Here is a 21387-nt window from a genome sequence, read left to right on the forward strand (position 1 = left end):
GAGGTAGGGTGGAGGGGTGGCGGTAGGGGTGGTGTAGAGGGGTTGGAGGGTTTATTCTCCTCTTCATGCCCAAACAGCGGCTGGTCTATAAACTGATTTGTTTCGCCCCAGCAGACGACAGATTTTCATCAGATTCTCCGTGACATCAAATCAAGTGTGATGGGATTTCAGACGACGTGGAAACATTTTAAATCAATTCCAGTTTTAGCAATTCAACATCCAAATGACCATCTTTCATGGCTTGGTCTCTGGAATGCTAATGCTGAGACCTCCAGACCAGATAGCAGATAGATGACCTCTGAGACCTCCAGACCAGATAGCAGATAGATGACCTCTGAGACCTCCAGACCAGATAACAGATAGCAGATAGCAGATAGCAGATCACTGAGATCTCCAGACCAGATAGCAGATAGCAGATAGCAGATAGCAGATCACTGAGATCTCCAGACCAGATAGCAGATAGCAGATAGCAGATCACTGAGATTTCCAGACCAGATAGCAGATAGCAGATCACTGAGATCTCCAGACCAGATAGCAGATAGCAGATCACTGAGATCTCCAGACCAGATAGCAGATAGCAGATCACTGAGATCTCCAGACCAGATAGCAGATAGCAGATCACTGAGATCTCCAGACCAGATAGCAGATAGCAGATCACTGAGATCTCCAGACCAGATAGCAGATAGATGACCTCTGAGATCTCCAGACCAGATAGCAGATAGCAGATCACTGAGATCTCCAGACCAGATAGCAGATAGCAGATCGCTGAGATCTCCAGACCAGATAGCAGATAGCAGATCACTGAGATCTCCAGACCAGATAGCAGATAGATGACCTCTGAGATCTCCAGACCAGATAGCAGATAGCAGATCACTGAGATCTCCAGACCAGATAGCAAATAGATGACCTCCGAGATCTCCAGACCAGATAGTAGATAGCAGATAGCAGATCACTGAGATCTCCAGACCAGATAGTAGATAGCAGATAGCAGATCACTGAGATCTCCAGACCAGACAGCAGATAGCAGATCTCTGAGATCTCCAGACCAGATAGCAGATCTCTGAGATCTCCAGACCAGATAGCAGATAGCAGATCTGTGAGAGCTCCAGACCAGATAACATGACAACATGGGGTCAGGACTAGGGGCTAGGAGCTAGGGGCTAGGGTCTAGTAGCTAGGAGCTAGGGGCTAGGAGCTAGTAGCTAGAAGCTAGGAGCTAGGGGCTAAGAGCTTAGAGTCTTCACCGTCGGCGATGAGGTGCTCCGGGACGTGGAGGATGATGCGGACGGCCAGAGTGCAGGAGAGGTGGGAGGCGTAGACCAGCCCCAGCAGGCAGCTCACCACGCTGATCAGGGTCAGGGTCGTCTTGTTGATCGGGCTACGAGGGGAACCGGCTAGACAGCCAATCAGAGAGAGGGGACCGGTCACATGACACAAAACACACCAATCAGAGAGGAGAAGACACCTTCCTCTTCCTCTTCATATCAAAATATAGGGTTAATATAGTGGGCGTTACTGGTGAGCGGTGTGGTGTACTGGTGAGCGTTACTGGTGACAGTACTGGTGAGCGTTACTGTAGAGCGGTACTGGTGAGTGGTGTGCATACTGGTGAGGAGTGTGTATACTGGTGAGCGGTACTGGTGAGCGGTACTGGTGAGCGGTACTGGTGAGTGTTGTGTATACTGGTGAGTGGTACTGGTGAGTGTTGTGTATACTGGTGAGTGGTACTGGTGAGTGTTGTGTATACTGGTGAGTGGTACTTCTGAGCGGTACTGGTGAGCGATACTGGTTAGCGGTACTAGTGATAGTACTGGTGAGTGTTGTATATACTGGTGAGCGGTACTTCTGAGCGGTACTGGTTAGTGGTGTGTATACTGGGACAGTACTGGTGCAGTACTGGTGAGCGGGGCCTACCCCCGGAGCCCCAGCCGCTGGTGGCCGACCCGTTCCTGAGGCCGCGGCTGCGCCGCCGGCTGCGGTGCGGGTCGGTGTAGAAGGTGAGCTGGGGGTCGCTGTCCGCCTCCGTCCCAGAGTCCCCGTCAGGGGTCAGGAAGGTGGAGCCCGCTGGCACACACACACACACACACACACACACACACACACACACACACACACACATACACACACACACAGACACACACACACACACACACACACACACACACACACACAATGATCTTGATGTTTCAACTTCGTCATTCAACCGTGAAAATCTTAACGAGGTAATTAAAGAAAATGTGTTCCGTGCGTATCCATTATGATTTATTAATTTAAGCTATTCACTGCTTCTACTGATTCTCTTGATTCTAATGATCGTTGTAATGATATTTATTCTAATCATTTATCAATTCTAAGGCTTGACTGCTTCTAACAATTCTACTAATTCTAATAATAATAGTTATTCTAATGAGTAAGTCTGGGTTCTACTGGGTTCTACTGAGGGCTGGGTTCTACTGATTTTCTAAACAAACATTGAGAGAAACTTGGGATTTACACCTTACCACTGTTACCGTGGTAACAGTGACAGAAACACAGGACTTTAAACTATTGTTTTCTACAACATGGGAATGTCTAAATAGCTGACTAGATGGCCTAGATATACTGTTCATTATCAAAGACAAGTAGTTTCTCTCTAGGGTAATAATGTCCATGGGTGTTCACCATCACTCCATTAAGAAGGAGCTTCCGGTTAACGTGCTGATAATATAAAGTTTGTTGCAATATAAATCTATAAATAAATCTATATATGAACTTTGGATTGATGAAGAAATGCCTTCTCAGATTGTCCTTACGTGACTTCAGGATGCCTCGTTATCTTCATTATCTTAACTTAGTCTTAGTCTTAATTAAAACGACCACACCTCATCCCCGACTAAGGGCCAAAAACACAAGCTTGACCAACCAGGAGGAGGAGAAGGAGGAGGAGGAGGAGGAGGAGGAGGAGGAGGAGGAGGAGGAGGAGGAGAGAGGGGAGCCAGGAAGAGGAGGAGGAGGAGGAGGAGAGAGGGGAGCCAAGAGGGGGAATAGGAGGAGAGAGGGGAGCCAAGAGGAGGAGGAGGAGGAGAGAGGGGAGGAGGAGGAGTAGGAGGAGGAGAGAGGGGAGCCAAGAGGGGGAATAGGAGGAGAGAGGGGAGCCAAGAGGAGGAGGAGGAGGAGAGAGGGGAGGAGGAGGAGTAGGAGGAGGAGAGAGGGGAGCCAAGAGGGGGAATAGGAGGAGAGAGGGGAGCCAAGAGGAGGAGGAGGAGGAGAGAGGGGAGGAGGAGGAGTAGGAGGAGGAGGAAAAAGGGGCAAATAAAGTATACTACATAAGAGTCTGAAAATCTCAAATTGAACTTGGATGCCGCCCAGACAGCGCTCCACACACACCAGACAGCTGTAGTAGTGTTCCAGCTGTAGTGGTGTTAAGGGTGTAGCAGTGCTAAGGGTGTAGCGGTGTTGAGGGTGTAGCGGTGTTGAGGGTGTAGTGGTGTTAAGGGTGTAGCAGTGCTAAGGGTGTAGCGGTGTTGAGGGTGTAGTGGTGTTAAGGGTGTAGCGCTGTTAAGGATGTAGCGGTGTTCAGGGTGTATTGTCTCTAAGGTGTTAAGGGTGTAGCGGTGATCAGGGTGTATTGTCTCTAAGGTGTTGAGGGTGTAGCGGTGATCAGGGTGTATTGTCTCTAAGGTGTTGAGGGTGTAGCGCTGTTAAGGGGTTAAAGTCTCTAAGGTGTTTAGGGTGTAGCGGTGATCAGGGTGTATTGTCTCTAAGGTGTTGAGGGTGTAGCGGTGTTCAGGGTGTATTGTCTCTAAGGTGTTGAGGGTGTAGCGGTGTTCAGGGGTTAAAGTCTCTAAGGTGTTAAGGGTGTAGCGGTGTTCAGGGTGTATTGTCTCTAAGGTGTTGAGGGTGTAGCGGTGTTCAGGGTGTATTGTCTCTAAGGTGTTGAGGGTGTAGCGGTGTTCAGGGTGTATTGTCTCTAAGGTGTTAAGGGTGTAGCGGTGATCAGGGTGTATTGTCTCTAAGGTGTTAAGGGTGTAGCGGTGATCAGGGTGTATTGTCTCTAAGGTGTTGAGGGTGTAGCGGTGTTCAGGGTGTATTGTCTCTAAGGTGTTAAGGGTGTAGCGGTGATCAGGGTGTATTGTCTCTAAGGTGTTGAGGGTGTAGCGGTGTTCAGGGTGTATTGTCGCTAAGGTGTTGAGGGTGCAGCGGTGTTCAGGGGTTAACGTCTCTAAGGTGTTGAGGGTGTAGCGGTGTTCAGGGTGTATTGTCTCTAAGGTGTTGAGGGTGTAGCGGTGTTCAGGGTGTATTGTCTCTAAGGTGTTGAGGGTGTAGCGGTGTTCAGGGTGTATTGTCTCTAAGGTGTTAAGGGTGTAGCGGTGTTCAGGGTGTATTGTCTCTAAGGTGTTGAGGATGTAGCGGTGTTCAGGGTGTATTGTCTCTAAGGTGTTGAGGGTGTAGCGGTGTTCAGGGGTTAAAGTCTCTAAGGTGTGGAGACTCACTGCGCGTGTTGCTGGACAGGCGTTTGCGCTGGCTGGTGGACGTGTTGTGCGTCAACAGGCTGTTGTGTTGGTGGTTGTTGTCGATCGGGCTTGTAGCGATGATGTTGTCCTTGTACTTGTTCATCAGAGCCAGCTTCGTGTTGTCACTCACTGACAAACAAACACATCACACATTAAGGCTTATGAAACTAACATTGTCAATACTTCAGTCCACTGCTAGCAGTGGACTGAAGTATTGTTATGAAGCTAACATGCTACTGCCTGCAGTGGACTGAAGTATTGTTATGAAGCTTGTTATAAGCGTTAACATGTTCCTCTTTTCCTCTCACTGTTGTGTGAAAAACATTATTCCATTACAACTGTTAATGTAAGTTAACATAACATTCGGACTGTAATAATAGCAGTTACCATTGAATTAGGACAATACATACCAATAGTTACTAGGTGCTAATTGTTACAACAGTAGTCGAGTTATGTATGATTCATTCCTGATAAACCTGCGAATATGCATTCAACTTCCTTCTAATGAGTTATTATTATTATGTTCTGTAATCCATGGTTTAGTAGCCTGGGTATACCCATGCTGCCTTGCGCGCAATTCATTTCGCACTGCTAGGCAGCTTGGATTTTTGCCTGAGATAGGGAACCAATCACAGAACGGGGAGGGACGGCAAGATGATGATGCCGTCTATGCGCACACCGAAACTTGTAGTTTACGGATCCAAAATGGCAGCAGATGCGTTACCTTTCGATGCAGCCTAGTATTCTAAGTAGTTTAGAACGCAATTTATTTTGAAAAAATAGCAACTTTTGGCGTTAAACTCATTTCATTACCAAGAAGGAAGTCTTTGCCCTGCTACCAACAGGCTTTGATTGGCTATGAGGTACTCCGGGCAATCGTAAACCACGGCTCAAATACGAGAAAATGAATGTGTGGTTCCCAGACCTCATCTCAATGTAGATTGAGATGAGGTGTGGCGTTAGGCAGGCTAATGGTTTAGCACAAATCAGACTATTCTATAGTCATTAGTTGATGGAGGTAGAATGATGTTTCCACCCAGTAGGTGGTCAGGAGCTGTAGGGTATCTTTATGATATTAATATTAGATATATGCTGCCCTCCTTTCCTATTGGTCTCGTGCATTAACAGAGCTTCATGCATAATGCACAACACTGCTCCACTTATCACTCTGCGTGTTGTTAGGATCCTGGAGGAACCAATCAGCTCTCTGCACAACGCTCTGGAACCAGTATCAAGCCTTCATCCACAGACTAATCTGGGTCTCCATTTGTGAGGTGTAGTCCTTCCAGGAGGGAGGTGTGAGGAGTGAGGTATGAGGAGTGAGGGGTGAGGAGTGAGGAGTGAGGAGTGAGGAGTGAGGAGTGAGGAGTGAGGTGTGGGGAGTGAGGAGGGAGATGTGAGGAGTGAGGAGTGAGGTGTGAGGAGTGAGGAGGGAGGTATGAGGAGTGAGGAGGGAGGAGTGAGGAGTGAGGAGTGAGGGGTGAGGAGTGAGGTATGAGGAGTGAGGGGTGAGGAGTGAGGGGTGAGGAGTGAGGAGTGAGGAGTGAGGAGTGAGGTGTGAGGAGTGAGGAGGGAAGAGTGAGGAGTGAGGAGTGAGGAGTGAGGAGTGAGGTATGAGGAGTGAGGGGTGAGGAGTGAGGAGTGAGGAGTGAGGTGTGGAGAGTGAGGAGGGAGATGTGAGGAGTGAGGAGGGAGGTGTGAGGAGTGAGGAGTGAGGAGTGAGGAGGGAGGAGGGAGGTGTGAGGTGTGAGGAGTGAGGAGTGAGGAGGGAGGATTGAGGAGTGAAGTGTGAGGTGTGAGGAGGGAGCAGTGAGGAGTGAGGTGTGAGGAGTGAGGAGTGAGTTATGAGGAGTGAGGTGTCGTCCTACCAGGAGTGAGGTCGATGTTCTTCTTGTCGTTGCAGCCCTGGAGTGAGTCCAGCGTCCGGGTCACCTGACTGGCGAAGTCCTCTCCGCCGTTCATACACTCCCTCTGAAGGTGGTGGCGCAGGTCTGTGATGTCATACTCATACCTGCAACAACAGGTCTGTGATGTCATACTCTCACCTACAACAACAGGCACAGGTGAGTGATGTCGTGCTCAAACTTGCAACAACAGGTCTGTGACCTGGAGCTCTACATGCTGCTAAGATGAGAGCAATAAACCGCCCCACTACCCTCTACCCCTCCTCTGTACCCTCTACCCCTCCTCTGTACCCTCTACCCCTCCTCTCTACCCTCTACCCCTCCTCTCTACCCTCTACCCCTCCTCTGTACCCTCTACCCCTCCTCTCTACCCTCTACGGCTCCACCCCTCCTCTGTACCCTCTACCCCTCCTCTGTACCCTCTACCCCTCCTCTGTACCCTCTACCCCTCCTCTCTACCCTCTGTACCCTCCTCTGTACCCTCTACCCCTCCTCTGTATCCTCTACCCCTCCTCTGTACCCTCTACCCCTCCTCTGTACCCTCTACCCCTCCTCTGTACCCTCTACCCCTCCTCTGTATCCTCTACCCCTCCTCTGTACCCTCTACCCCTCCTCTGTACCCTTCTCTGTACCCTCTACCCCTCCTCTGTATCCTCTACCCCTCCTCTGTACCCTCTACCCCTCCTCTGTACCCTCTACCCCTCCTCTGTACCCTCTACCCCTCCTCTGTATCCTCTACCCCTCCTCTGTATCCTCTACCCCTCCTCTGTACCCTCTACCCCTCCTCTGTATCCTCTACCCCTCCTCTGTACCCTCTACCCCTCCTCTCTACCCTCTACCCCTCCTCTCTCCTCCTCCTCTCTCCTCTCCTCCTCTTCCTCCCCCTCACCCCCCTACCCGTCCAGGATGGGGGTCTCCCTGATGCTGAGGGTCCCACTTGAGTTGGGCCCCTGGCCCCGGGAGTTCCTGAGGCTCTCGCGGGCCTGGCCCCCCATCAGCACCGAGGGGATGTAGTGGATCTCGTTGGCCGCCTCGGCGCTGGCGCTCTTCTGGGGCTGCGGCACGCGCCGGCCCTTACACCAGCGGCGCCGCGTGTACAGGATGAGCACCAGACACAGGATGGACAGCAGCAGGGCGATCATCCCACCCTGGGGGGGGGAGCCTGATGTTAAGGGTTGTCATGGTTACCAACTGGTCACGCCCTTCACACTCAACAGCAGCCTGATGTTAAGAGTTGTCATGGTTACCAACTGGTCAGGCCCTTCACCCTGAAGAGCAGCCTGAAGTTAAGGGTTGTCATGGTTTCCATGTCCTGTGCTTAAACAAGAGTTAGATGTCAGATGTTATTCCAGAATGGTTTTTAATCCGATCTGGCTCAATGTAATCAAAGCACATCAGCTTCCATTAGCACTCAGCCACAGAGAGCTCTGTCCAACAGCCCTTAATGCTCAGCATCACTTAGACTCAAAGCCAGGAGTAGGAGGACTGTCTCCTCTTATAGAGCCAATAAAAGTAAAGCACACATCAAAGTGGGCCAGCTCTCCAGCAGCACAATCCAGTTAGTGCTGGAGCAGGACGCTGAGATATGCTGGATCATGTTCCTCCACAGAAAGGCAATATCTGTCTCTGGGTCTTTGTAGGTCCTGTTCACATGAATAAAGACAACATTTAACACACAGCATGTAACACACAGCATGTAACACACAACATATAACACACAGCATGTAACACACAAAATGATACACATAGCATGTAACAGACAACATGTAACACACAGCATGTAACACACAACATGTAACACACAGCATGTAACACACAACATGTAACACACAGCATGTAACACACAGCATGTAACACACAGCATGTAACACACAACATGTAACACACAGCATGTAACACACAACATGTAACACACAGCATGTAACACACAACATGATACACATAGCATGTAACACACAACATGTAACACACAGCATGTAACACACAACATGTAACACACAGCATGTAACACACAGCATGTAACACACAGCATGTAACACACAACATGTAACACACAGCATGTAACACACAGCATGTAACACACAGCATGTAACACACAACATGTCACACACAACATCTAACATTTCACACACAACACACAGCATGTAACACAAAACATGTAACACACAACATGTAACACATTTAACACACAACATGTAACACAACATGTAACACATTTAACACACAACATGTAACACACAGCATGTAACACACACCATGTAACACAACATGTAACACATTTAACATATAACACACAGCATGTAACACACAACATGTAACACAACATGTAACACATTTAACATATAACACACAACATGTACCACACAACATGTAACACATTTAACACACAACATGTAACACACAGCATGTAACACATTTAACACACAACATGTAACACACAGCATGTAACACACAACATGTAACACACAACATGTAAATCAGGTTCACTAGGATAACCAGGTTCACTTGGATAACCAGGTTTACTAGGATAACCAGGTGATGGTTCACTAGACTAGGATAACCAGGTTCACTAGGATAACCGGGTTCACTAGGTAAACCAGGTGATTGTTCACCAGGATAACCAGGTGATGGTTCCCTAAAATAACCTGGGCCCAGTCTTTAATTTCTTTTAATCTGGATCAAATTGATCCGATTTTGGAAATCCCATGTTTTGCTATCCAGGATCACTTGATCATCTTACTTTTATGCCAGTTTTTAAAGGAACATTGGATTGGATCACTGTGATCCAAATACTAAATGTACGGATAACCAACTGAAACCACCCTTCCGATGGATAATGATAATCCTGGTTTTTGGACCGAATAAATCCCCAACCGAGTTCGAAGTTTTGAAAAACCCAAAAGGCAGGTTTGATCCAAATAGAATGTAAAATCGGACTGCATGTTCTGATCTTAGTTCGGAATCCCTCTTTTTCCCATTTCCAAGATTTGATCCAATCTGTTCTCCAAGCCAGTTAGTTGTCACGTTAACCAGGTGAAGGTTTCTGACCCAGAATTTTGTGTTGACTTTGAACCAGTGTGATCCTTCCTACATGAGGCCTCATGGGAGGGAGAGGAGATGGTTATTAATGACACAAACTCACAGCATTTAATGTAATTTGTTTTTTATAAAATCCACCCTAGCATGAAACCATGATTTATTAGCACAGAAGCTCTTTGAGTTGGGAAGCTTTAATATATTTCACACATTAATTTTTTCATCTTGAATGAATAAGTAAACATCTTGGCTCATCATTTATCCACCGCTCATAATTTATCCACAGCAGAACATTTATTTTGCGTTAAAAGAACTGAAAAGATAAGCCCGATTCCTTTGATGTTTCCTTGGTTAAGGACATTGTGAGCTGGAGATACAGATACTTAATATTAAACGTGATTTCACTTTGAACTAGTTCTATTTATCCGACAGCAGTCTGACTCCACACATCCAGTAGAAGGAGAGGGTGGTCAGCGCTTAGCTTCCTTTATTACGGCTCAATACCTCCAGCCTCACAGCCCGCGATCGCAGAGCATTTAATTAGATTAGATTAGATACAACTTTATTAAGTCACAATAACACAATGACTGTTATTGTTGACCGATGGTCTCATTCAGAGGTCAGATTAGGGATTTCTTTTAATGTGGAGAGTTTGCTGAGACTCAGGGAACAGAGCAAGACTGTTTGGATGATGACAGGAATGTTGAGCTTGATTTAATAGCTTTCATTGTGAGTATTGCTGAGGCCAAATAATCATTTCAGTGGTGTGTTCTTCGTGAAACTGTTTGATGAAACTGTTTGATAAATGTAATTGGGTTTAGAAAAAGGACTCGATTTTCTCCTGTTTTCCAAATGTGAGAATATTGTAAGCGAACACTGTGTGCGTGCGTGCGTGGGTTTAATGTGTGTGCGTGCGTGGGTTTAATGTGTTTGCGTGTGTGCGTGCGTGTGTGTGTTTCATTTAACCTAAGCCTAACCCTGTTAGAACCTACCCCTAACTCTTAGTTGTGGGACGGAGTTGATATTCTCTTCAATCTCCTCGTGTCAGAAATTAAAGCGAGAAAGTTTGCTCAAGGTTCCTCTTCCTTCATCTTTCTGTGTGTGGACATAATGCACCAGTACCAACCAGTACTGACCAGTACCAACCAGCTCTAACCATTACCAACCATTACCAACCAGTACTGACCAGTACCAACCAGCTCTAACCATTACAACCAGTATCAACCAGTACTAACTAGTACTAACCAGTACCAACCGGTACTAACCAGAACAAATCTATGACTGTTTCAGTAACCAGTACCTCTCTGTGACTCTGTTATTAAACCAGTACCTCTCTGTTATTAAACCAGTACCTCTCTGTTATTAAACCAGTACCTCTCTGTTATTAAACCAGTACCTCTCTGTTATTAAACCAGTACCTCTCTGTTATTTAACCAGTACCTCTCTGTTATTAAACCAGTACCTCTCTGTTATTAAACCAGTACCTCTCTGTTATTAAACCAGTACCTCTCTGTTATTAAACCAGTACCTCTCTGTTATTAAACCAGTACCTATATGACTCAACTATTAAGCCAGTGGCTCTAGCGAGGTGTTGAGCAAGGCCGTCACATTCTCTCTGCCTCAGAGCCCTGTGCTCTGCTGCCCCACGCTACAGAAATAAAGAGAGAAACACATTATTCACAGCAGAGTTCTTGTTTTGACAAAAAGGATTTAGCCACTGTGGAGAGCAGGGCTGGAGGTGGGTGGAGGGGTGGAGGCCCATCTCCCCCTCCAGCCTCCGCCCCACGGGGAGACTCAGGCTCAACGTCTGCTGTTGTTCTGGTCCTTTCACTTTGCTTTCTGTTCACTACTCTCCAGTCACTGTTTCTGCTGAAGAGTCATGAAAGTTATCTGAGATGGGAAGTGGAAGAATGAGAGGACATGAATCCTTTCAAACGTATAAATAACCAAGCACATAGTCCTTAACTTAGCCTTATAGCCTTAACTTATACACACTGGACCACTGGAGCCTTAACTTATACACACTGGAGCCTTAACTTACACACACTGTATCACTGGAGCACTAGCTTATAGCCATCATCAACGTGTCTCTACCTCCTCATCATGTCTCTACCTCCTTATCATGTCTCTACCACCTCATCAACATGTCTCTACCTCCTCATCATCATGCATCTGTAGGTCCCCCTCCTCATCAACATGTCTACCTCCTCATCATGTCTCTACCTCCTTATCATGTCTCTACCTCCTTATCATGTCTCTACCACCTCATCAACACGTCTCTACCTCCTCATCAACATGTCTCTCCCTCTCTACAACATGTCTCCACCTCTTCATCAACATGTATCTGTAGGTCCACCTCCTGGTTTGGCCAGCGGTCCGTCTAGCGTCAGATTGCCGAGATCCAGAAGGTCCTTGCCTCCGTTTCTCTTCCTGAAACCTTCATGAACTGTGGATCGTTGGAGCTTTTACTCTGACTGTATCTCCTAGAGGGGTTAGGATTTAGGTTCTGACTGTATCTCCTAGAGTGGTTAGGCTTTAGGATCTGACTGCATCTCCTAGGGTTAGGCCTCAGGTTCTGATTGTATCTCCTAAAGGGGTTAAACTTTAGGTTCTGACTGTATCTCCTAGGGGGTCAGCTTTAGGTTCTGACTGTATCTCCTAGAGGGGTTAGGCTTTAGGTTCTGAATGTATCTCCTAGAGGGGTTAGGGTTTAGGTTCTGACTGTATCTCCTAGAGGGGTTAGGGTTTAGGTTCTGACTGTATCTCCTAGGGGGTCAGCTTTAGGTTCTGACTGTATCTCCTAGAGGGGTTAGTGTTTAGGTTCTGACTGTATCTCCTAGAGGGGTTAGGCTTTAGGTTCTGAATGTATCTCCTAGAGGGGTTAGGGTTTAGGTTCTGAATGTATCTCCTAGAGGGGTTAGGGTTTAGGTTCTGACCGTATCTCCTAGGGGGTCAGCTTTAGGTTCTGACCGTATCTCCTAGAGGGGTTAGGCTTTAGGTTCTGACTGTATCTCCTAGGGGGTCAGCTTTAGGTTCTGACTGTATCTCCTAGAGGGGTTAGGCTTTAGGTTCTGACTGTATCTCCTAGAGGGGTTAGGGTTTAGGTTCCGACTGTATCTCCTAGAGGGGTTAGGCTTAAGTGGAGGCTTCACTAAACGAGGATGGGTTTTCAATATTCTACATTTCATAGAATAAACAGAATAAATAGACACATTGTAATGTCAATATGAACACGGTTCAGTATCAGTGATCTATGGTGGACATCAAACCCCGGGGGGTGATCAGTATCAGTGGTGGACATCAAACCCAGGGGGTGATCAGTATCAGTGGTGGACATCAAACACATCATGAGAAGAACGCAGAGAAGTTCACCCAGGCTTTCACTCTGGATGAACACATAACAATAGGGGCCTCATCCGGACAGATATGAGTGGATGAAGGTCTAGCCCTAGAACAGAGATGAGTGGATGAATGTCTTACCCTAACCATGACAGATGAGTGGTTGAAGGCCTCACCATGACAGATGAGTGGGTGAAGGCCTCACCATGACAGATGAGTGGGTGAAGGCCTCACCATGACAGAGGAGTGGGTGAAGGCCTCACCATGACAGATGGGTGGGTGAAGGCCTCACCATGACAGATAGTGGGTGAAGGCCTCACCATGACAGATGGGTGGGTGAAGGCCTCACCATGACAGATGGGTGGGTGAAGGCCTCACCATGACAGATGAGTGAGTGAAGGCCTCACCATGACAGAGGAGTGGGTGAAGGCCTCACCATGACAGAGGAGTGGGTGAAGGCCTCACCATGACAGATGAGTGGGTGAAGGCCTCACCATGACAGATGAGTGGGTGAAGGCCTCACCATGACAGATGAGTGGGTGAAGGCCTCACCATGACAGATGAGTGGGTGAAGGCCTCACCATGACAGATGAGTGGGTGAAGGCCTCACCATGACAGATGAGTGGGTGAAGGCCTCACCATGACAGAGATGTGCAGGATGCGGAGCTCCTCGTCGGCTGAGTCGCGGGCCGTGTCGGCGGTGGGGGAGAGGCCGGCCGGCTGGCCGCTGCCGTCCTGGTGGTGGATGTGGAACAGTAGCGTCCCGTTCTCCAGCCACTGCTGCCTCCAGCGCACCAGAGGGATGTCCTCCGAGTTGCCCGAGATCTCTGCTCACACACACATCATGTTGATCAATAACTTTACCTTTAGCTGCTCACACACACATCATGTTGATCAATAACTTTACCTTTAGCTGCTCACACACACATCATGTTGATCAATAACTTTACCTTTAGCTGCTCACACACACATCATGTGGATCAATATTTTTACCGATACCTTCATTAGCAGGGACACACCTTGTTCATTAGTTTATACCTTGTTTATTAGTGTATACTTTGTTTATATTGTGTATACCTTGTTTATTAGTACATACCATGTTCATTAGTATAGACCTTGCTTATCCGTTTATAATATACCTTGTTCATTAGTATAGAAATACCTGTATATTTATAATCATAAATAGTTTGACAAAACGAGGTCTAATGAACCAGTCGTGCTGATGTTAGCGACTGATTTCTATTTAACGCTAACCGGATCCATTTGGTTGGTTCTGAGCAGCTGAATCTCTGCAGGCTGCTGTATTGTTATGATGGATGTTGTTATTGTTCCTGTTAGGATTGGAAATAAGTCCGGCCTGTTGTCTGAGCAAACGCTATAAGTACTTTGTCCTCAATAGATCAGTCACAGGGTGAATGGGGGGGGGGGGTTCTAAAGCATAGGAGGGGGTTCTAAAGCAGGGAGGAAGGGTACCGTTTAGCCTCCAACATTACCCTGCTGATGGGCTGGGGCTCTAGGGGGGCTGGGGCTCTAGGGGGGCTGGGGCTCTAGGAGGGCTGGGGCTCTAGGGGGGCTGGGGCTCTAGGGGGGCTGGGGCTCTAGGGGGGCTGGGGCTCTAGGAGGGCTGGGGCTCTAGGAGGGCTGGGGCTCTAGGGGGGCTGGGGCTCTAGGGGGGCTGGGGCTCTAGGGGGTGTAGAGGGTCTAGGGGTTCGAGTGGATCCAGTGGGTCTAGGGCTCTAGTGGGTCTAGGGGGTCTAGGCCGGGTCTAGGGAGGGTACAGGGTCTAGTAGGTCTAGCGGGTCTAGGGGGGTTGACGCTGTAGCCAAACTACAAAATCCCCTTAACCAGCCAACCCTAACCCTGAACCAGAGCTGAACCAGAGCTTACCCTGAACCAGAGCTGAACCAGAGCTGACCCTGAACCAGAGCTGAACCAGAGCTCACCCTGAACCAGAGCTGAACCAGAGCTGACCCTGAACCAGAGCTGAACCAGAGCTGAACCAGAGCTGACTCTGAACCAGAGCTGAGCCAGAGCTGACCCTGAACCAGAGCTGACCCTAAACCAGAGCTGAACCAGAGCTGACCCTGAACCAGAGCTGAACCAGAGCTGACACTGAACCAGAGCTGAACCAGAACTGACCTTTAGGTGATTGGTGCGCCGAGAGGATGGTCGCACTGACAATGGCTCCGCATGCACTACGCAGCTTTATGTTTATAATTGTTTTTATTGTTAGTTTTTTTGTACGTACTGCACTGTCGCTCATTCAGTATGATCGACTGGCACTTTTGGAAATTCGTTCGTCACTTAAAACGGAGTTTTTCTCAACTTACCGGAGTGCCTGCTGTGACTCCTTTGTCTTACCGCCGGTATGCCTACCAATACGCCGACGGAAGAGAAAGAAGAGAGGCAAGCGAGCCGGCATCCTGTGCAGATCTCGGACGAGATACTGCAACCAACCGCTTCCAAGCATTCTACTAGCGAATGTGCAATCTTTGGACAATAAACTGGACGTGGGGTGGCCTGCGACACATCACTGGCTATAAAGGGAGAAATAGCAGTGATGATCAGCCTGCCGCCTCTCTCCCTGACGACCTCAACACCTTTTACGGAAGGTTTGAGGCAACCAACCCCCTTCCTTCAGCAAGACTGGCCGAGGACCAGGACGACTACACTCTGTCCCTGACCGTGGCTGACGTGAGGCGAGAGCTCCAAAGGGTGAACCCCCGGAAGTCATCGGGGCCCGATGGAGTCCCAGGCCGCGTCCTCAGGGGGTGCGCTGACCAGCTTGCGGAGGTATTCACCTCCATATTCAACTTATCACTGCATCTGTCTGAAGTCCCCACCTGCTTCAAGCAGGCCACCATCATCCCCATACCAAAGAAAACATCAGTAACCTGCTTGAATGACTACCGCCCTGTAGCACTGACCTCCACAATTATGAAGTGCTTTGAGCGGCTGGTCAGAACCCACATCTGCTCTACCCTTCCCAACACCCTGGACCCCTTTCAGTTTGCATACCGTCCAAACCGATCAACAGACGATGCCATTGCCCTAGCTACACACGCCACCCTCTCCCACCTGGAAAAGAGCAACACATATGTGAGGATGCTGTTTGTGGACTACAGCTCAGCATTCAACACTATTGTGCCTGCCAAGCTCGTCCCGAAGCTCAGGGGCCTGGGTCTTAAAACACCCCTGTGCAACTGGATCCTGGACTTCCTGACGAGCAGACCCCAGGTGGTGAGAATGGGCAACCACACCTCCTCCTCACTGACCCTGAGTACCGGGGCCCCCCAGGGCTGCGTACTCAGTCCCCTCCTGTACTCCCTGTACACGCATGACTGTGTGGCAACGCACAGTTCCAACATCATCCTGAAGTTTGCAGACGACACTACCATCCTGGGTCTCATCTCTAACAACGATGAGACCGCCTATAGAGATGAGGCAAGGGTCTTGGCAGAATGGTGCCAAGACAACAACCTGTCTCTCAACGTCTGCAAAACCAAGGAAATGATCGTGGATTTCAGGAAGCTGCAGAGGGGGGGTCAGGACCCCATACACATTGAGGGAGCTGAAGTGGAGAGAGTCTCCAACTTCAAATTCCTCGGTGTGTACATCAAGGATGACCTAACCTGGTCCATGCAGGCAGGCTCAGCAGTCAAAACTGCACAGAAGCGGCTATACTTCTTGAGGAGACTCAAGAAGTTTGGCATGTCTTCAAAAACTTTAACAAACTTTTACAGATGCACCATTGAGAGCATCCTCTCAGGCTGCATCACTGCCTGGTATGGTAGCTGCTCCGCTGCCGACCGCAAGGCCCTGCAGAGGGTGGTGAAGACAGCGGAGCGTATCACCGGCAGCCATCTCCCCTCCGTGCAAGGCATCTACAACAGTAGATGCCTGAGGAAAGCAAAAAAGATTCTAAAGGACAACAGCCACCCAGGCTATGGACTGTTCTCATTGCTGCCGTCTGGTAGACGCTACCGGAGCATCCGAACACGGACTACCAGACTCACAAATAGCTTTTTCCCCCTGGCTGTAAGGCTTCTGAATCAGAAACACTGAACCTCTGAACAGTTGCCACCTCCACCTACTCCCTGCTCCCCCACTCATACAATTCACTTCATAGATATATTTGCACAATTTTAAAAACTTTTGACTTATCCTTAGCATTTCTTTTTAACTTATTCTCTATTCACACTTAAAATGCTGCTAGCCCTTCTACTGTACTCTAATTGTTGTATGTTAATGTGACATTTTATATGGTTTATTGTCATAGTGTTATAGAGTTTTATGTTATTTTTTGTTATATGTATGACGTCTACTGCGTAGATGAATGATGCTTGCCAAGTCGTAAGAATTTTGCTGTGCTGAAGCAATTTGGTACATATAAACACACTTTGACTTTGACTTTGACCCTGAACCAGAGCTGAACCAGAGCTGACCCTGAACCAGAGCTGAACCAGAGCTGACCCTGAACCAGAGCTGAACCTGAGCTGAACCAGAGCTGACCCTGAACCAGAGCTGAGCCAGAGCTGACCCTGAACCAGAGCTGACCCTAAACCAGAGCTGAACCAGAGCTGACCCTGAACCAGAGCTGAACCAGAGCTGACACTGAACCAGAGCTGAACCAGAACTGACCCTGAACCAGAGCTGAACCAGAGCTGACCCTGAACCAGAGCTGACCCTGAAACAGAGCTGACCCTGAAACAGAGCTGAACCAGAGCTGACCCTGAACCAGAGCTGAACCAGAGCTGAACCAGAGCTGACCCTGAACCAGAGCTGAACCAGAACTGAACCAGAGCAGACCCTGAACCAGAGCTGAACCAGAGCTGACCCTGAACCAGAGCTGAACCAGAGCTGACACTGAACCAGAGCTGAACCAGAGCTGACCCTGAACCAGAGCTGAACCAGAGCTGACCCTGAACCAGAGCTGACCCTGAACCAGAGCTGAACCAGAGCTGAACAAGAGCAGACCCTGAACCAAAGCTGAACCAGAGCTGAACAAGAGCAGACCCTGAACCAGAGCTGACCCGCAGTGTTTCCCACACCTAGACCAATGTGTTGCTCAGCGCCACAGAATCAACACCGAGTGCCACAAATTGATTCTGCTTATTTTTTCTGTATTTTGCGATTTTTAAATATAAATATCGTTCCGTTCATTCATCCCCTCATAGCACTCTTTCTCCCTGACATTCTCGTTCACACACGCATACGCACACGAACACGTACACATAGAGACAAGCGCGCATTCATGCCAGCGCGGGTACAACTATAAACAGCTGATTCGCCCGCTCCTCCTCTCAACGCACCTATCAAAGAAAACCCGAAGCAGCGGGATATTTGGCCCAGAGAAGACGGTCGGCAACCGTTTTACCAAAGTTTAGTATGATATACTGTGCTCGAAAACACCTGCCCAAAATTATTTTTGACTCAGAAAAGATAATGTTAGCCCTTATGAACTCAACGTTATTGATATTGAACATCCCGTACCCTAAGTCAGCATAGATAACGTTGGTTATGCAGCAAACGATGCGATTAAAATGAAATGCGGTTATAGTTGAGATAGGCTACGGTATTAGACTTGGTACCCCCAGCCCGTTCTGCCGGCAATTTGAATTCACTCTGCAGCATGTGCTGGAGAGCAATACATTTCTTTCTGTTTCCGATGAGCTGTTACTGGAGCCAATCAACAAGCTGGCTTTTCCCCCTGGCGCGCTATTGGCTGGTTTAGCACAATGACGACAGGATTTGTGCTACATTGTGCATTGATTTTGTTTTACCAAAAAAGCTTAATCCAAGAATCTCCCCCCCGTCTGGGCTCCTTCCCCCCCCCGTCAGGACTCCTGGAGGAGGAGGTGATGAGGTGAGGGGGAGGAGGTGATGAGTTGGGGAGGAGGCGATGAGTTGGGGAGGAGGTGACGAGTTGGGGAGGAGGCGATGAGTTGTGGAGGAAAAGGTGATGAGTTGGGGAGGAGGAGCTGATGAGTTGTGGAGGAAAAGGTGATGAGTTGGGGAGGAGGAGGTGATGAGTTGGGGAGGAGGAGGTGATGAGTTGTGGAGGAGGAGGTGATGAGTTGGGGAGGAGGAGGTGATGAGTTGAGGAGGAGGTGATGAGTTGGGGAGGAAGCGATGAGTTGTGGAGGAGGAGGTGATGAGTTGGGGAGGAGGAGGTGATGAGTTGTGGAGGAGGAGGTGATGAGTTGGGGAGGAGGAGGTGATGAGTTGGGGAGGAGGAGGTGATGAGTTGGGGAGGAGGAGGTGATGAGTTGTGGAGGAGGAGGTGATGAGTTGGGGAGGAGGAGGTGATGAGTTGGGGAGGAGGAGGTGATGAGTTGTGGAGGAGGAGGTGATGAGTTGGGGAGGAGGAGGTGATGAGTTGAGGAGGAGGTGATGAGTTGGGGAGGAAGCGATGAGTTGTGGAGGAGGAGGTGATGAGTTGTGGAGGAGGAGGTGATGAGTTGGGGAGGAGGAGGTGATGAGTTGAGGAGGAGGTGATGAGTTGTGGAGGAGGAGGTGATGAGTTGTGGAGGAGGAGGTGATGAGTTGGGAAGGAGGAGGTGATGAGTTGTGGAGGAGGCGATGAGTTGTGGAGGAGGAGGTGATGAGTTGAGGAGGAGGCGATGAGTTGTGGAGGAGGAGGTGATGAGTTGGGGAGGAGGAGGCGATGAGGTGAGGGGGATGTGATGAGTCAGAGAGGAGGTGGGGGATGAGGTGAGGAGGACGCTCCAGAGGAGGGCAGGGGGGAGTGGGTTGGCAGCAGCTGCGGCCCCTGCAGGTGGAGGTGGATCTCAGTAATCCCATTATCCAGTGTGTTGCTGTAGAACCCAGAGAGCAGAGCCCTCCCTGAGGTTAAAGCTGTAACGGTTGAAACAACAAGTCTGTTTTTAGACAACACCTGACGCCGCGCCTCCGAAACCCTTAATCCCTGATCCCCCTGAACACGGGTCTTTGAGAGGCGGGGGGCAGGAGGGTGACGGGGAGACAGCGTGGGTTCACAGCCTTCAGCGGCCTGTTTACATGCACATTGTCTGGGAATAGGCCTGTGCACAACCATGAAAAGAGAAGGTTAAATCAGGCCTTGGATCTGCACATCAAACCAGAGTTTATGGTTGCGGATCTGAGCTTTACTGACTCCCCCCCCGCTCCACTGGGAGTGTTTATCCCTCCTACTGCTGCAGGACCGTCTAAATCAGAAGCGGCCAGATTGAATGCTTCCGGGATAATTACAGCGCCCGATAAAAAGTGAAAAAACGTTAAAAAAAAACAGATTACACAATTCTGAGGTTGTACAGCAATTAAGCTCTCTGTCTCTCTCTGGCTCCCTCTCTTTACCTCTCTCTGTCTCTACCTCTCTCTGCTCTCTCTTATTGTCTCTCTGCTTCTCTCTCTCTACCTCTCTTATTGTGTCTCCGTGTGATGAGCTGACAGCTGAACATCACCTTGGAAACAGAGCATGCCTGGATCACCTGCCAAACTCTGGGGATAAATCCCAAAATACAAACCGATCCATAAACAGTTTACCAAGATTCAAATTTGGAGAACAGCTATCTTTATAAGATGGACCGGATGTAATAACTAGTTTTCCATTGTGTATAATATCAACAAATAACTTTCAGCACCTCCTACTCTTCCTCTTCCTCCACTGTTTCAGCCCCTCCTCCCCCTTCTCCTCCTCTTCCTCCACTGTTTCCTCCTCCTCCTCCTTCTCCCCCCCCCCCCCCCCCCCTCCCTCGTTGTGTGTATGAGGAGCTGATTGAGGTAATGTTCTCTCGTACACAGTCAATACTGCAGTAGAGCGGCTTAGAGAAGCATCCTTTGTCAACTGCGTGTACAGAATGTTCTTCTTGATGGTTTCACATTTCCAGCCTTCACATCCAATCTGTGTTCCACAGCAGATCTGAGGACTGGGTCCCCAACTTTACTTTCTCAATACAACTGCACACCTCCATGCTATCAGAACCCATAGTCACGTCCTGCAGTCGGGAAAACATCGGCTTGTAGCGCTGTCTGTTTGGGAGACGAATAATCAATACATTAGCAGAAAGCTATGATTATGGATGTAGTTTATGATAATCAATACACTAGCAGAAAGCAATGATTATGGATGTAGTTTATGATAATCAATACACTAGCAGAGAGCCATGATTATGGATGACGTAGTTTATGATAATCAATACTTTAGAAGAAAGCAATGATTATGGATGTAGTTTATAATAATCAATACATTGGCCGATAGGCCATGATTATGGATGTAGATTATAATAATCAATACATTAGCATAAAGCTATGATTATGGATGTAGTTTATGATAATCAATACATTAGCAGAAAGCCATGATTATAGATTTAGTTTATAATAATCAATACATTGGCCGATAGGCCATGATTATGGATGTAGATTATAATAATCAATGCATAAGCAGAAAGCCATGATTATGGATGTAGTTTATGATAATCAATACATTAGCAGAATGGCCTTTACCCAATGAGCCGTACTGGACCGGGTGATGATCTGCATGCCCCCCCCATGATGTCCCCAGAACTTTATTTATACCCTGGTTCCTGGAGTGGAAACACATTCAGTTCCTGCAAAGGTTACTAATTCCATGGTAA

General features: G+C 48.4%; 1 protein-coding gene across 1 annotated transcript in view; it reads right to left on the reverse strand.

The window, feature by feature from the left end:
• The window catches only part of astn1 (astrotactin 1), a 76621-nt gene that overhangs the window by 43410 nt on the left and 11824 nt on the right, over positions 1–21387 (reverse strand). The window contains exons 2-7 of the mRNA XM_030363331.1: positions 13412–13599; positions 7295–7545; positions 6362–6504; positions 4473–4622; positions 1915–2064; positions 1245–1394 (exon numbers count right to left, since the gene is read on the reverse strand). Of these exons, the coding sequence (XP_030219191.1) occupies positions 1245–1394; positions 1915–2064; positions 4473–4622; positions 6362–6504; positions 7295–7545; positions 13412–13599 (1032 nt within the window). The remainder of the gene's footprint in view (positions 1–1244; positions 1395–1914; positions 2065–4472; positions 4623–6361; positions 6505–7294; positions 7546–13411; positions 13600–21387) is intronic.

The sequence above is a fragment of the Gadus morhua genome, chromosome 8 (genome assembly GCF_902167405.1).
Source record: "Gadus morhua chromosome 8, gadMor3.0, whole genome shotgun sequence".
NCBI classification, from domain to species: domain Eukaryota; kingdom Metazoa; phylum Chordata; class Actinopteri; order Gadiformes; family Gadidae; genus Gadus; species Gadus morhua.